This window comes from Triticum dicoccoides, chromosome 7B, assembly GCF_002162155.2.
Source record: "Triticum dicoccoides isolate Atlit2015 ecotype Zavitan chromosome 7B, WEW_v2.0, whole genome shotgun sequence".
Classification (NCBI taxonomy): domain Eukaryota; kingdom Viridiplantae; phylum Streptophyta; class Magnoliopsida; order Poales; family Poaceae; genus Triticum; species Triticum dicoccoides.
In genome coordinates this window covers 627,359,732-627,376,929 of record NC_041393.1, presented here as the reverse complement: position 1 = coordinate 627,376,929, position 17,198 = coordinate 627,359,732, and the positions used below count along the sequence as shown (strand labels likewise).

At 45.1% G+C, this 17,198-nt stretch overlaps 1 protein-coding gene across 1 annotated transcript; it reads left to right on the top strand.

The window, feature by feature from the left end:
* The first annotated feature begins 14,239 nt into the window (after positions 1-14,239).
* On the top strand, positions 14,240-16,822 carry LOC119337206. The gene is made up of 2 exons (XM_037609325.1): positions 14,240-14,416; positions 15,518-16,822. The coding sequence occupies exons 1-2, from the start codon at positions 14,350-14,352 to the stop codon at positions 16,561-16,563; spliced, it is 1,113 nt and encodes a 370-aa protein (XP_037465222.1). The 5' UTR covers positions 14,240-14,349; the 3' UTR covers positions 16,564-16,822.
* Positions 16,823-17,198: the final 376 nt, after the last annotated feature.

The window sequence follows — 17,198 nt, the reverse complement described above, 5'->3', positions numbered from 1 at the left end:
GTTGCAGTTCGGCAGTTATGCGTGGAGGATCTCGTCCTGGTATACCACATCACCGCGACAACCAAATGGTAAAAATATCCAATTCTAAAGTTTCTGTCTAATTAGTAGTTTCTGAAGTAGATGCAATAGTTATGAAGTTCTGAAGTAGATGCAATACCAGTTCTGAAGTTCTGAAGTTTCTGAAGTTCTGAAGTTTCGTTTTAATTAGTAGTTTCTGAAGTTTTTGAAGTTTCTAAAGTTTCTGAAGTAGATGCAATAGTTCTGAAGTTCTGAAGTAGATGCAATACTAGTTCTGAAGTTATGAAGTTTCTGAAGTTCTGAAGTTTCGTTTTAATTAGTAGTTTCTGAAGTTTTTGAAGTTTCTGAAGTTTCTGAAGTAGATGCAATAGTTCTGAAGTTCTGAAGTAGATGCAACACTAGTTCTGAAGTTATGAAGTTTCTGTCTAATTAGTAGTTTTTTGGTGATCATACAGAATGTTGTCTACAAGTTTTTGTGATCATTTAGTAGCTGTTATGAATGTTGTCTTGTAATGCAAAAGATTGCAAAAAATACATCATTGAGATGTTATGCTTGCTGTTTTGATCATACAGAATGTTGTCTTGTAGTTGTTGTGATCATTTAGTAGTTGTTGTGATCATACTGTTTTAACTGAATTTTGGTCAGAGCTGAAGATGCTATTTTAACTGAATTTTGCTTCAACTGAACCCATTTTAATTCTGTAGTTTCTGAAGTTTTTGAAGTAGATGAATTTGATGTACCAGATTAATTTGATGCAGGCCCAAGGAACTCCGCTCGCTCCTGCAGGAGAAGAAGTTGTACACCTTTGTTGGCTTCTGCATTAGAGGTGACAAGGAGAAGCTGAAGTTGTCTGGTTTGGAGATCAACCCCAACAAGTACGTCGACTTGCAGCGCAAATGGAGAGTTCCAAACAATGGAAAGAAGTGGCAATCTTTGGCTGAGTTTGCAGCCAGCCTCATCCACCCATCCTACTCAAAAATGAAGCAGTAGATCGACAGGAATTTGGACCACCTACTATGAGGGGACAACCCACTGCCAAACAAGCTCATCGAGTACGCCGAGGCATGGAAGAAAATCAAAATCACCAAAGAAGGTTTGGAGCTCTGGCAAGAGGCGGAGGATCATTGGGATGACCCCTACTACTGGGGATATTGAGTTGTTTGTGGTATTGGATGACCCCTACTACTGTGTCTCAGTTTGTAGTTATGTGGTTGAACAAGTTTGATTTTGTTGTGTTGAACAAGTTTGCTTTTGTTATGTTGAACAAGTTTGCTTTTGTAATGATGAACAAGTTTGCTTTGGTTGTCAGTTGACATCATCTCATCGCTGAGCATGGTTTAGTTTTACCTTTATCTATTTATTATTTAGGCAGAGCTATTCAGGCATGGAAGATATAATCATCCTTATGGTGAGGATCGCAATGTTTTTAGCTTCCAAGTTTCTAATGACACATGATCTTTCCAACCACATAACTTAACTGCAAACATTTCCCCTGTAAATTGTAGTTACACATTCCAACCAATACCAGCAGGTTGTAATTTCATACTGAATGACCATCAATGACTAAGTGAAGCAAATAATTGCTATGCATTTCTTGGCACGCGAGAAGGAAGAGGGGAGAGGAGGCGGAGCTCACCGGGGAGGCGCAAGGAGGCCCTGCGACAGCTTAGTAGCAATAGAGGTGGCCGAAGTTGAGGAAGACAGCGGCGACCTGAGGAAGAAGAGGTGGAGGGGGGTGGAGGGGTCGAGCGCCGTCGCGCCCTGGTTCCGCGGCTCGCCGGCCCGGTGTTGAAGCAGATTCTGCCCGCCGCCTTGCCTGTCGCCTCGCACGGTGGAGCTCGAGGGCTGGGAAGGCAAGGGAGGGGGTGGGTGGGTGCGGTGAAGGCGAGGGAGGGGGTGGATTGGGAGCGGACGGCGATGGAGGGCAGGGCAGGGGCTGACTGGGGGCGGCGACGGAGACGGAGGCGCGGGGGCGGCGGCGGCGTGGGTCGGGGCAGCGCGCAGGTGGATCTGGTGGCGAGGGAGAGAGGGTCGAAGGGGATCTGGCGAGAGGGAGGAAGGATAGCTAGGGGGAGGGTTCTAATGGCGCACCATCCAGTCGTGCGCCATAAGTATGACTATTCTAATGGCGCACCACCCCTCGGTGCGCCATTAGAATTTTGTTTTAATCTAGCCCACTAACCATATCTACAACCTAACCCTATCTACAACAGAACCCACCCACTAGCCCGACTGGTCAGCATGCAACACACACACTAGGAGGTCTTGGGTTCGATTCCCAGGCTCCCCAATATTTTTTTATGCATTTTAAATGCTGTTTTTTATATTTATTTGTGTTTAAATATGTTCAAACTTGTTTAAATCATAAGAGTAATATTTTTTATAAAAACAGTAATAATTTTTTAAAAAATATGTTCAAATTTCTTACTTGAAAATATCATCGGCGGCGGCGGTGGAGCGGGGGATGGTGCGGGGATCGAGATCGAGATGGAGGGGGAATCGAGATCGAGATGGAGGGGGATCGAGATCAAGTGTCCTCATGAATTCAAAAAGTGCCCATGAAATTTAAAAATATTCATGATATCAAAAAGTGCCCATGAAATACAATCGAGAAATGAAGACTACGATTTAAATACAATCGATCTTAGCTAGCTATCTGTTCACAATCTTCTTGCCCTTCTTTTTCGCAAATGGAGTTCTTCTGTGGAACGGACGTCTTTTCGGTAGGGTGGTCCTGCTTCTTCTTGTGGTGTGTGCTGCTACTTCATCATCGTCGTCATGTTCGATCTTCGGGTCGCCGTACTTGTCGAAGTCTTGCTCATTGGCTACTCCATCCATTCCGATGATCTTCCTTTTGCCTCTCCTCACGACAACACGACTGGGCTTTGGCGGGTCGGTAATGAAGAAGCATTGGTCCACTTGGGAAGCCAGAACCCATGGATCATTTTTCGCGGTGACGTTTGCGCCCACGGTCTTGGATTTGGCTTCGGGTATAAACACGACTGGGCTTTGGCATAGTGCGCCATTAGTAGGTTTGCAAAAAAGTAAAAAAAATATTATATACTAATGGCGCACTATCTTGGTCGTGCGCCATTACTAGTTCTAACTAGTAATGGCACACTTTGCCATCCCTGCGCCATTAGTTTGTGTGGAAAAATGGGAAAAAATCAATAGTAGTGGCGCACCGTGAGCACGGTGCGCCATTAGTGTCTTCCACACTAATGGCGCACGAGCAACCGGTGCGCCATTAGTATATAGTAGTGACGCACTACTTACCTGGTGCGCCATTAGAATCAGTCCTATCTATAGCCCTTTTCCTAGTAGTGGAATTACCCCTTTTTGATGATGCTTGCTATGCTTGTGTCCAAGATGCCAATATGAATTATGCTTATGGAGATGATCTTGCTATAGTCCTTTATGTTAAACATGAAATTGTTGCTATAGCACCCACACATGATAGTCCTGTTATCTTTTTGAATTCTCCCGACTACACTATATTGGAGAAGTTTGTGCTTATTAAGGATTATATTGATGGGTTGCCTTTTACCATTGCACATGATGATTTTGAATGTAATATGCATGTGCTTGCTGCTCCTACTTGCAATTATTATGAGAGAGGAACTTTATCTCCGCCTCTTTATGTTTCCAACACGATAGAATTGCAAGAAACTGCTTATACTATGCATTGGTCTTTACTATGTGTGCATGAATTGTTGTTTTATGACATGCCGATGCATTGAAAGAGAGTTAGACTTCGTTGTTGCTTGATATATGTTACTTTGTGCTCACTACTAAATTACAAATCATCGTTAATTAAAATTGGCTTTGATATACCTTGGGATCCGGGTGGATTCATTACTTGAGCAGTATATGCCTAGCTTAATGGCTTTAAAGAAAGCGATGCCAGGGACACAACCCGGAAGTTTTAGAGAGTCATTTAAGAGTCATTTATTTCTGTTGAGTGCTTTTATATAGTTTAAAAACAAAAAAATAAAGAGGGGAACCTAAAAGCTTTTCAAAAAGGAAAGTGAAAGTGAGAGAGACAAACATTGTTGAAGTGGGAGCTAGCCTTGAACTTTGTTCATGCTCACGGAAACTTTGCGAATCTTAATTATAGAAACTTTTCATCAAAAATAATTATCCCCTTGTACAATTCCATTGTATAATAAAAATAATGTGCTAAGGTTTGCCTTTAGGATGTTTGCAATGCTTGTTGGTTTGTACGGTGCAGGACAGAAACTTTGGCTATAGTGCTCGATTTTACATTTTTACCTGGAACGTCAAATGGTTCTGATTCATTTTGTACTGTCTTGCTGTACAACTTGTTTATTTTTCCTAATTTTGGTAGATTTTTGGGATACCATAAGTATGGTGGATGTTCAGATTGCTACAGACTGTTCTGTTTTTGACAGATTCTGTTTTTGATGCATAGTTTACTTGTTTTGATGAAACTATCAATTTATATCAGTGGATTAAGCCATGAAAAAGTTATACTACAGTAGACACAATGCAAGAACAAAATATGAATTGGTTTGCTACAGTACTTAGAGTGGTGATTTGCTTTATTATACTAACGGATCTTACCGAGTTTTCTGTTGAAGTTTTGTGTGGATGAAGTGTCTAAACGAGGAGGTCTTCGCATGAGGAAAAGGAAGAGAGGCAAGAGATCAAGCTTGGCGATGCTCAAGGCATCCCAAGTAAATATTCAAGGAGACTCAAGCGTCTAAGCTTGGGGATGCCCCGGAAGGCATCCCCTCTTTCTTCAACAAGTATTGGTATGTTTTCGTATTTGTTTCGTTTATGCATTATGTGCAAGTCTTGGAGCGTCTTTTGCATTTAGTTTTCACTTTTCTTTTATGCACCATGCTGGTATGAGATAGTCCTTGGTTGATTTATAGAATGCTTATTGCACTTAACTTAAATATTTTGAGTATGGCTTTATATAATGCTTCATGTGCTTCACTTATATCATTTGAAGTTTGGATTGCTTGTTTCTCTTCACATAGAAAACCGCCATTTGTAGAATGCTCTTTTTCTTCACTTATATTTGTTAGAGCGTGGGCATGCCTTTTTTATAAAGAATTAAACTCTCTTGCTTCACTTATTTAGAGAGATGACAGGAATTGGTCATTCACATGGTTAGTCATAAAATCCTACATAAACTTGTAGATCGCTGAATATGATATGTTTGATTCCTTGCAATAGTTTTGCAATATAAATATGGTGATATTAGAGTCATGCTAGTGGGTGGTTGTGGATTGTAGAGACACTTGTGTTGAGGTTTGCAAGTCCCGTAGCATTCATGTATGGTAACCGTTGTGTGACAAATTTGAAGCATGGGGTGTTTCTTTGATTGTCTTCCTTATGAGTGGCAGTCGGGGACGAGCGATGGTCTTTTCCTACCAATCTATCCCCTAGGGGCATGCGTAGTAGTACTTTTCTTCGAGGGCTAATAAACTTTTGCAATAAGTATATGAGTTCTTTATGACTAATGTGAGTCCATGGATTATACGCACTTTTACCTTTCCATCATTGCTAGCCTCTTCGGTACCGTGCATTGCCCTTTCTCACCTCGAGAGTTGGTGCAAACTTCACCGGTGCAGCCAAACCCCGTGATACGATACACTCTATCACACATAAGCCTCATTATATCTTCCTCAAAACAGCCACCATACCTACCTATCATGGCATTTCCATAGCCATTCCGAGATATATTGCCATGCAACTTCCATCATCATCATATACATGACTTGATCAATTATTGTCATATTGCTTTGCATGATCGTAAGATAGCTAGCAAGATGTTATCATGGTTTGTCCATTTTCTTATGTCATTGCTACGCTAGATCATTGCACATCCCGATACACCGCCGGAAGCATTCATATAGAGCCATATCTTTGTTCTAGTATCGAGTTGTAATATCGAGTTGTAAGTAAATAAAAGTGTGATGATCATCATTATAGAGCATTGCCCCATGAAAAAAAGAAGAAAAAGAAAAAAAAAGAAAAAAGGAAAGGCCAAAGAAGCCTAAATAAAAAAGGGGGCCAAAGAAGCCCACCCAAAAAGAAATAAAAGAAAAAAAGAAAAAAAAGAAAAAAAAGGGGCAATGTTACTATCCTTTTTCCACACTTGTGCTTCAAAGTAGCACCATGTTCTTCATATAGATTGTCCCCTATGTTGTCACTTTCATATACTAGTGGGAATTTTATTATAGAACTTGGCTTGTATATTCCAACGATGGGCTTCCTCAAATGCCCTAGGTCTTCATGAGCAAGCAAGTTGGATGCACACCCACTTAGTTTCTTTTGTTGAGCTTTCATACAATTATAGCTCTTAGTGCATCCGTTGTATGGCAACCCTACTCCTCACATTGACATCAATTGATGGGCATCTCCATAGCCCGTTGATTAGCCGCGTCGATGTGAGACTTTCTCCCTTTTTTGTCTTATCCACATAATCTCATCATTATACTCTATTCCACCTATGGTGCTATATCCATGTCTTGCGCTCATATATTGCATGAGGGTTGAAAAAGCTGAAGCGTGTTAAAAAGTATGAACCAATTGCTCGGCTCGTCATCGGGGTTGTGCATGATGGGAGCATTTTTGTGTGACGAAAATGAAGCATGGCCAAACTATATGATTTTATAGGGATAAGCTTGCTTTGGCCTTGTTTTTTTTGAAAAGACATGATTGCTTTATTGGTACGCTCAAAGTATTATCGTTTTTTATGTCAAATGATAGACTATTGCTTTGAATCACTCGTGTCTTAATATTCATGCCATGATTAGACATACGATCAAGATTATGCTAGGTAGCATTCCACATCAAAAATTATCTCTTTTATCATTTACCTACTCGAGGACGAGCAGGAATTAAGCTTGGGGATGCTGATACATCTCCGTCGTATCTATAATTTTTTTATTGTTCCATGCCAATATTCTTCAACTTTCATATACTTTTGGCAACTTTTTATACTATTTTTGGGACTAACATATTGATCCAATGCCCAGTGTCAGTTCCTGTTTGTTGCATGTTTTATGTTTCGCACAAAACCAATATCAAACGGAGTCCAAACAGGATAAAAACGGACAGAGAAATATTTTGGAATATTTGGGATTTTCCGGAGGAAGAATCAACGCAAAACGGTGTCCGAGGTGGCCACGAGATAGGGGGGCGCGCCCCAGGGAGGCAGGCGCGCCCTGGCCTCTCGTGGGCCACCCATAAGGCGGTTGATTCCCTTGTTTTGCCGCAAGAAAGATAATTTTATGAGAAAAATCTGGGCGAAAGATTCACCCCAATCGGAGTTACAGATCTCCGGATATTCAAGAAACGGTGAAGGGGTAGAATCAGAGAACGCAGAAACAGAGAGATAGATCCAATCTCGGAGTGCTCTCGCCCCTCCCACGCCATGGGAGCCAAGGACCAGAGAGGAAACCCTTCTCCCATCTAGGGAGGAGGTCAAGGAAAAATAAGAAGAAGGGGGGCTCTCTCCCCCTTGCTTCCGGTGGCGCCGGAACGCCGCCGGGGGCCATCATCATCACCGCGATCTTCACCAACACCGCCGTCATCTTCACCAACATCTCCATCACCTTCCCCCTTCTATATCCAGCGGTCCACTCTCCCGCACCCCGTTGTACCCTCTACTTGAACATGGTGCTTTATGCTTCATATTATTTTCCAATGATGTGTTGCCATCCTATGATGTCTGAGTAGATTTCTATTGTCCTATAAGTGATTGATGAATTGCTATGATTGGTTTGAGTTGCATGTTTTATTATTGGTGCTGTCCTATGGTGCCCTCCGTGTCGCGCAAGCATGAGGGATTACCGCTGTAGGATGTTGCAATGCGTTCATGATTTGCTTATAGTGGGTTGCGTGAGTGACTGAAACACAAACCCGAGTAAGTATGTTGTTGCATATGGGATAAAGAGGACTTGATACTTTAATGCTATGGTTGGGTTTTACCTTAATGAATCTTTAGTAATTGCGGATGCTTGCTATAGTTCCAATCATAAGTGCATATGATCCAAGAAGAAAAAGTATGCTAGCTTATACCTCTCCCTCAAATAGAATTGCAATAGTGATTACCGGTCTAGTAACATAGTCAATTGCTTAGGGAAAATTTCACAACTCCTACCACCACTTTTCCGTACTCGCTATATTTACTTTATTTGCATTTTTATCTAAACATCCCCTATTTTTTTATTTACATGTTCTTTATTATCTTGGAAACCTTTCCTATCATTCCTATAAAGTACTTCTAGTTTCATAGTTGTTCTAGGTAAAGCGAACGTCAAGCATGCGTAGAGTTGTATCGGTGGTCGATAGAACTTGAGGGAATATTTATTCTACCTTTAGCTCCTCGTTGGTTTCGACACTCTTACTTATCGAAAATTGTTGCGATCCCCTACACTTGTGGGTTATCAGGGGGGCGCCCACCCCCTTAGGGCGCGCCGGGCACCCTCGTGGCCGCCTCGTTTGCTGCTTGACGTCCAATCCAGGTCTCTTGGATTGCGTCTATTCCAAAAAGATCGCTCCCGAAGGTTTTATTCCGTTTGGACTCCATTTTATATTCTTTTTCTGCGAAACACTGAAATAGGCAAAAAAAACAGCAATTCGGGCTGGGCCTCCGGTTAGTAGGTTAGTCCCAAAAATGATATAAAAGTGTAAAATAAAGCCCATAAACATACCAAACAGGGAATATAATAGCATGGAACAATAAAAAATCATAGATACGTTGGAGACGTATCACTAGTTTTCATCACGCTCATATGATTCGTGTTCATTACTTTGATAATTTGGTATGTGGGTGGATCGGTGCTTGGGTATTACCCTTCCTTGGACAAGCATCCCACTTATGATTAACCCCTATTGCAAGCGTCCGCAACTACAAAACAAGTATTGAGGTAAACCTAACCATAGCATGAAACATATGGATCCAAAACAGCCCCTTACGAAGCAACGCATAAACTAGGGTTTAAACTTCTGTCACTCTAGCAACCCATCATCTACTTATTACTTCCCAATGCCTTCCTCTAGGCCCAAACAATGGTGAAGTGTCATGTAGTCAACGTTCACATAACACCACTAGAGAAGAGACAACATACATCTCATGAAAATATCGAACGAATACCAAATTCACATGACTACTTATAGCAAGACTTCTCCCATGTCGTCAGGAACAATCGTAACTACTCCCAAATCATATTCATGTTCATAATCAGAGGGGTATTAATATGCATTAAGGATCTGAACATATGATCTTCCACCGAATAAACCAACTAGCATCAACTACAATGAGTAATCAACACTACTAGCAATCCACAGGTACCAATCCGAGGTTTTGAGACAAAGATTGAATACAAGAGATGAACTAGGGTTTGAGAGGAGATGGTGCTGGTGAAAATGTTGATGGAGATTGACCCCCTCCCACTGAGAGGATCGATGGTGATGACGATGGTGATGATTTCCCCCTCCCGGAGGGATGTTTCCCCGGCAGAACAGCTTCGCCAGAGCCCTAGATGGGTTCCGTCAAGGTTCCGCCTCGTGGCGGCGGAGTTTCTTCCTAAAAGCTTGCTTATGGTTTTTTCCAGGGTAAAGCCTTCATATAGCATAAGATGGCCACCGAAAAGCTGCCAGGGGGCCCCCGAGGCAGGGGGCGCGCCCAGGGGGGTAGGGCGCGCCCCCACCCTCGTGGACAGGGTGTGGGCCCCCTCTGGTACTTTCTTCGCCCAGTATTTTTTATTAATTCCGAAAACAACTTTTGTGGAGTTTTAGGACTTTTGAAGTTGTGTAGGATAGATCTCTAATATTTGCTCCTTTTCCAGCCCAAAATCCCAGCTGCCGGCATTCTCCCTCTTCATATAAACCTTGTAAAATAAGAGAGAATAGGCATAAGTATTGTGACATAACGTGTAACAACAGCCCATAATACAATAAATATCGATATTAAAACATGATGCAAAATGGACGTATCACCCCCCTCCCCGCATTATCACGTTTGGACACGAGCTTAACCCACCTGAAGGGATCAGCTAGACAACTCTAGGTGATAGGCTTACCGGTGTTTCCTTTTCCTCTAAAGACGAACATAGTTTTGTGGCGCCTCACCACCGGGCGCTAATTCTCTGTCAAATCGTTGTATGCTAAACCCATGCAAGATTCGTTGCCAAACGAAGTTAGGGGGCTTTGGAAAGTGTACTTGACTCTCAAGGTGAAAACCTTCATATGGCAAATTTTTAGGAATCACGTTCTCACCTCTCAATTTCGCTAAAACGGCATGGCCCCTCTAGTGGAAATTACTTGGTGTATGCTACCTCGGTGGACGCAAATTATGTGGTGGAAGCCCAGGTCCATTGGACGAAGTTGTGTTTTTTTTCCTAATTAGAGTGTTTTACATAGGTTTTCGTTGTCCATCGCTTCAGCCCTTTCGATGTGATGTCGGTGGTGTCAGTAAAGTCTTTTCCTATGGACCTCATTGGTGGTGGTGGCAGGGATGTCAGTCTGGCGAATAAAGTCGTCTCGAGTCTCGCCATGTCAACGACGTCATCTGTGGCTACGCCCATTGCTCGATATGATAATTTCTTGTTCTGGGTGGTGGGTTTGTTGGCCCGATAGTGGCTATGGATTTTCTTTGCAGTTTGGTCCTTCAGGACCGTCTTCGCCACGTCAATGTGGCCTCCAATGCTAGCGTGAGGCCTGGGAGAAATAATGGAGGTTCGCTATTGGGTATGCGACTCTTCCAGCGGTGACAAGTTTTTTCTCCATGGTGCTGGTTCGGTAGGACAGTGGCCTCAATGACTTCCCGCCCGTGATCGACAATGGTGCACCGATGTGCCCTCCGTGGTAATTTTATTTTTATTTTTCAATGGGCGTTTGTACTACTAGTCAATGAATAGATTTGAGGATCTTTTTGTAAAAAGAACGGTCATCATCAATTATCGCAACGACAGGCATTCTAGGTCAAAGAAAGTTTATCTTTTTTGCGGGTCTAGGTCAAATAAAAGTTACACATAATACACGTCAGCAGTTGGTCCTAGCACGCCTTTAAGATCCCGGGTCCATTCCATGGTACGCGTAGCACAAAACACTGCTGATCCCTAAAGAACAGGCAGACGAACCACCGGCCTTAACACGTACACCTGTCTTATGCCAAACTCGAAATCGGCGCCTGGGCACACGGAAGTTAGCAGCGCACAGTGTCCGCCATGCGGCCTCACATGGCCTCCAGATTAGAGATAAGATCAATGGCGCAGCGGCAGGCACTGTGCGTCCGACAGTGCACGGCACATGGAGACGATGGAGAACCATCACTTGTTTTTATGGGGCAGCGCATCACTCAACCTGGATCACTGAACATAGATAGAGAGGAGAGAGAGAGAGAGAGGCACATGCAGCTGCGTGCAATCAGGACGCCCGCGGTGACTCGTGTCGCTGTCGCTTGACCCCGGTTTGACGATGATTGGTTTTCCATCTCTTTTTTCATGGTGAGAGATTGACGATGATTGACTGGATGCATGGAACCGCAAGAGCTAGGCAGAGTTTGGGTCCGTAATTAGTTGTCGTTCAAGTGGATGTCTTTAGACATATTTCAGTCTAGTAATACATCTGTTTGAGTTTTTTTCCCCTCCGATTTCATTGATGAAATCAAATCGACCACAAACCAGGGACACTCCCGTCCAGCCATCAGGTTCGAAAAGACAACAAACTTAATCTAAGCTAAAGACTACTAGCTGCAGGGGAAAACAAAAGACATGCCATGCATCGCTTACATCAGTTCAGTTATTTAAACTTCAACAAGTTTCAAGATTACATGGCGAAAACAGAGAAGGAGACAGGATCCTCCCAATTGCCAAACTCTAGGTCTCCATCCATGTGTCGTCTTGTATATCTCACTTGCCACCCGCTGATTAGTTTTGCTCCCAGCTGCAGTAGTTTTTGGTCCGGCCTTTTTCTCTGCAAAACCGACCAGTCAGCAATCCAATTGCACATAATTTGAATGAATATCATGGGATCATATATCTTTCTAGATCTGGAAATAATATCATTTCTGCATTTCCAGAGAGCCTAGAATATAGCAGTGCTTCCCACCAAAACTAACTTTTTCTCAGATTTTTAAAGGTTTTCAACCACCTACCCAAGTAATCATTTGAGTTTATTGGGGTTGTTCGAATGTCCAAAGCACAATTGATCAAACTCCAGACCAATCTAGCCGCTGAGCATTCTAAGAAAAGGTGATCGATGTTCTCTTCTTGCCCACAATATACACACTCTTTTCCTCCTTTCCATCCTTTCTTGATCACATTGTCTTTGGTCAAAATGCTTCTTCTGGTAAACATCCAAAGGAACATTTAAGTCCTGGCTGGTATTTTAATTTTCCACATGAATTTGTGTGGGAATCCCACACCATCATTGATCAGAAAGGAGTATAAAGACTTAACCGAAATTTTTCTGTTTTTAGTGAGCATCCAGAGGGTTTGGTCTTTCCCCCATGCATCCTCACCTCCTCACATCTTGTTTTTAGGCTATTCCAGAGTTCTATCGTTTCTCCTGTGAAGGTTCATCTGAAGCCAAATCCCTGCCAACCTCTGTTAATAGCTTCTGCCACTGAAATGTTGTGGTCAAAGCTAATGTTGTATAGTCCAGGGTATAGATCTTTTAGGGGTTTAGATCCCACCCACCAATCTCCCCAGAATCTAGTCTCATTCTCATCTCCTAGTTTTTTCTTGACACGTTGAAAGTAAATATTTTGACCCCCATTAGACTGCTCCAAAACTGAGAATCTCCGGGTTTCTTTTCTATTCCAGACAGGCACTTATTATGAACATATTTGTTTTTCAATATATTCACCCAGGTTCCTGATTTAGTTTCCATTTTCCATAGCCATTTAGCCAACAATGCTTTATTCATGATTTCTAAATTGATAATTCCCAGCCCCCCTTGTTCTTTTGGTAGGCAACATGTCTTCCAGTTAACCAAATGATATTTTTTTCTTATTTTCATCTTCTTGCCACACAAGTCTGGCTTTGAAGAAATCTGTCTTTTTCCTAACTCCAACTGGCAAGGGATAAAAGGACATCATGAAAAGAGGAATGCTGGTAAGGCAGGCTTGCACCAGAGTCACTCTCCCAGCCATGTTTAACAGCCTGCCTTGCCAACAAGCACATCTTCTCTGATTTTTTTTTTGTAACTCCCTTCCAGAATTTATTTCCCAATCTAGTATCAGCCACTGGCAGTCCTAGATATTTGATAGGTATTTTTCCCACCTCACATGTAAAGATCTCTTGGTATATACCAGTCTTGTTTACAGCCTCTCCAAATAAGAAAATTTCACTCTTATGAAAGTTAATGGTCAGTCCAGACATTTGTTCAAAAGCTGTTAAAACGAACTTCAGATTTTTTGCACTTTCTCATCATTTTGTATTAGAAAAATTATGTCATCTGCATATTGCAGCATGTTAACTTCACAATTATTAAATTTTGATAGTACCCCTTTCACAAACCCCTCCTGCATAGCTTTGTCTAATATTATGGCCAATGCATCAGCAATTATATCAAATAGTAGGGGTGATAAGGAGTCTCCCACATCCGTTTCAGTGGCAAGTAATTCCAGACAGAGTGAGTGCTACGTAGGAGTACACGTATCTGTCATCTTTACGGTCTTTCAATCCAGTACAGTAGTACTGTAAGGTAATATAAGAGTGCTTAGATCTCTAAAGTAGTAGCGATCTAAACGCTCTTACGTTAGTTTACCGAGGGAGTAGAAAATATCTGAGGACTTGACGACGGGGCGGATCTGTGGATGCGGCCAAGCCACATTTCAAGGTTGTTTCTTCTTGGTGTGGAGTGCAAGCGAGTTCCTTCTCCTTCTTGTCTTGGGTTGCATAATAATCATTTCCTTTCTGCCCGCTTCCATGCCTGTCTTGATCAGCGGATGCAATCGGATCTGCGAGGGAGGGGCAAGGGTCGCATGGCTTCCGGCGCATGCACATGCACACATGGCCACCATGTGTCAGTTGAGGTCGATGCACGCACATGCAGAGGACAGGATCGCCATCTCCAAGCCTGTCGTCGGTGCCGTCCGTCCGTCCCGCCTCCGAGGGCCCAGATTGAGCGGCCCCTGGCGGGGCTCGCGGTGGCATTTCCTCTGCAAATACGGGCGCGCCCCGAGGCTGTTTAGACGAGGAGCTGGCCTATAAAGCGCGGCCGTGCTCCTCCGTTCGTCTCATCCACCCTGAGCTCGAGCTCGTAAGCTTGAACCAGCTCGAAGCGGAAAACCAAAGAGGGAGTGAGAGAGAGAGAGAGGGAGGAAGACGAAGGACGACGCGATGCGTTCCGCCGTGCTGCTCTTGCTTGTCTTCGCGGCGGCGCACGCCGCCGCGGTCGTCACCGACGGTGAGGCACCCCTGCCTGCTCTGTTATGTACCGGCAGTTAGCTATCTCGTGGCCGCATGGTTTGCTTAAGAGAAGTGCGGCTTATCATGTCATGCCTTTTTTTCCGAATTTCTCTGCCCGTTCTCGTTGTCATCTTCATGTCACATTCACTGTTTTTCTTTGAGGGCGAGGCGCTGTACTTTGATTGGTTTTGCGTAGACCTGAATGCCCGGATTTGGAGTGGCCAGCAGTAAGTAAGTAGTATAAAGTACTGTACTCCCCATACTAATACTGCGACGTTCAGACCACGAGAAAAATCTTGAAGCATACATGATTTTGAGGTCCCCGGGCGGGCGAACATACACACGATGGGTAGAGTACTTGACCCAGTCTGACTGACAAGCAAGTCATTGCATGTTTGGCCGACACGCATTAAGGAACATCTTGTGATCACGAACTGATCTGGTTGTGGTTGGGTCAGGCACCATGCATGCATGAGTGATCTTGGTAGAGGAATGATTCTGTTTCGCTGTCATATGCTTGGTGCGTGAACAAGATTGATCATGATTTGATTTTATGGACGTAGGGTATAACTGTCGGCCCGCCCTCACATGGCGCGAATCTGCCCATCTTTTTTCTTTACGATTAGATGAAATTAACCAACGCAGTCTCCTCATGGGTCTGCTTCTCGTTACCGACCAACGTGCACGTTCACTCTGTAACTAAGTTACTTTACCTACTAGTAGTGGGTACTAGCAGTACGTGAGCTCGTGTTGTGTTCAGTTCGGTTTCCTTTTTGGCTTGGCTGCATCGACCGCATGCGTGTTCAGAAACCTCAGCAGAGCTCTGCATCTGCATCATGTGCATGCCAGCTCGATGAAGTGAGTAGTGAATGCGCCTGGCCTTGGCTAAAGCAGAGTAACATGCACCCTGTCAGCTTACACTATGACACGTCTATCTGTCGGTGGCTGCTAAAACCAAGCATGGGTTGGGAGACACCCCGGCGTGCTCCATGATCGCTGCACCTTGCTTTCCTTTTCTAGCTCCAGCAGAACTAAGACAATTGTTACTCTGCTGCAATTGATTTATTTACCTATCTTTAACATAGGTTGGTGCATGCAGGTCTCCTGCCGAACGGCAACTTCGAGCTGGGTCCGGCCAAGTCGGAGCTGGTGAACGGGACGGTGGTGAAGGGCGGGAAGGCGATCCCCAAGTGGGAGACGTCGGGCTTCGTGGAGTACATCGAGTCCGGGCACAAGCAGGGCGACATGCTGCTGGTGGTGCCGCAGGGCGCCTACGCCGTCCGCCTCGGCAACGATGCCTCCATCCTCCAGCGCATCCCCGTCGCCCGGGGCTCCTACTACGCCATCACCTTCAGCGCCGCCCGCACCTGCGCGCAGGCCGAGCGCCTCAACGTCTCCGTCAGCCCCGAGTCCGGCGTGCTCCCCATGCAGACCATCTACGGCAGCAACGGCTGGGACTCCTACGCCTGGGCCTTCAAGGCCAAGCTCGACGTCGTCGACCTCGTCATCCACAACCCCGGCGTCGAAGAGGACCCGGCATGCGGCCCGCTCATCGACGCCGTCGCCATCCGCACCCTCTACCCGCCCACGCTCTCCAAGGGCAACATGCTCAAGAACGGCGGCTTCGAGGAGGGCCCCTACTTCCTCCCCAACGCCTCCTGGGGCGTGCTCGTGCCGCCAAACATCGAGGACGACCACTCCCCGCTCCCCGCCTGGATGATCATGTCCTCCAAGGCCGTCAAGTACGTCGACGCCGCGCACTTCAAGGTGCCCGAGGGCGCGCGCGCCGTCGAGCTCGTTGGCGGCAAGGAGAGCGCGCTCGTGCAGGAGGTGCGCACCGTGCCCGGCTGGGCCTACCGCCTCTCCTTCGCCGTCGGCGACTCCGCCGACGGCTGCAAGGGCTCCATGGTGGCCGAGGCCTACGCCGCGCGCTCCACCCTCAAGGTGCCGTACGAGTCCAACGGCGCCGGCGGCTACAAGCGCGCCGTGCTGGACTTCGTCGCCGTCAGAGACCGCACCCGGGTCGTCTTCCAGAGCGCCTTCTACCACATGAAGGCCGACGGCACGCTCTGCGGGCCCGTCATCGACGACGCCAAGCTCGTCGGCCTGCGCAAGAAGCCCGCCGCACGTCGCCTCATGCTCTAATTAAGCTAGCGCTGCCGCTGTCTAAGTCTTACCACAATATATGCACGCGCGGCGCCTGATCGGAGTGAGTAGTATTTATTGCTAGGCTTTTGGTGTGCCAACCGGGTGAGTATATGTGTGTGAGTTCGCCGGCCGTTGTCCGCCGTGGTTATATATGCTCGCGGTGGCTCGGCGCTTGTTATTTTTGTTTCTTTCATGTCAATCAACAAAGAAAGGGTCATCATGCTATGGCTTGCCCCGACGTAGGGTCACATTATCATCATCGCATCACATAGGCCAAAATCAGATGATACTACAAGGAACAGTTTAATGCCAAATGCTTGTTACTACTTCGTCCGTCCCATAATAAACTTATATTATGGGATGGAGGAGTATTTCTCATTCGTTTGGATAAATCACAAGACGGTGCTCACTGCTACAACAGTTTGAGATGCACACCCAAGCCACAAGCAGTTGTAGAAGTCCCAACTTTTTATCGACGAAGTTTTAAGGTGGACCACTTTGTGTGCCAGCCGTTGAGAGCATCGACAGCCGCGACCTGCAAATCCGGGCCTTCAAACCTCCGTGGACGCACCCGGTCCTCATCCGTGTATCTCACATCCGGTCCTCAAATCCTGTCGTCCACGTCCGTGTAT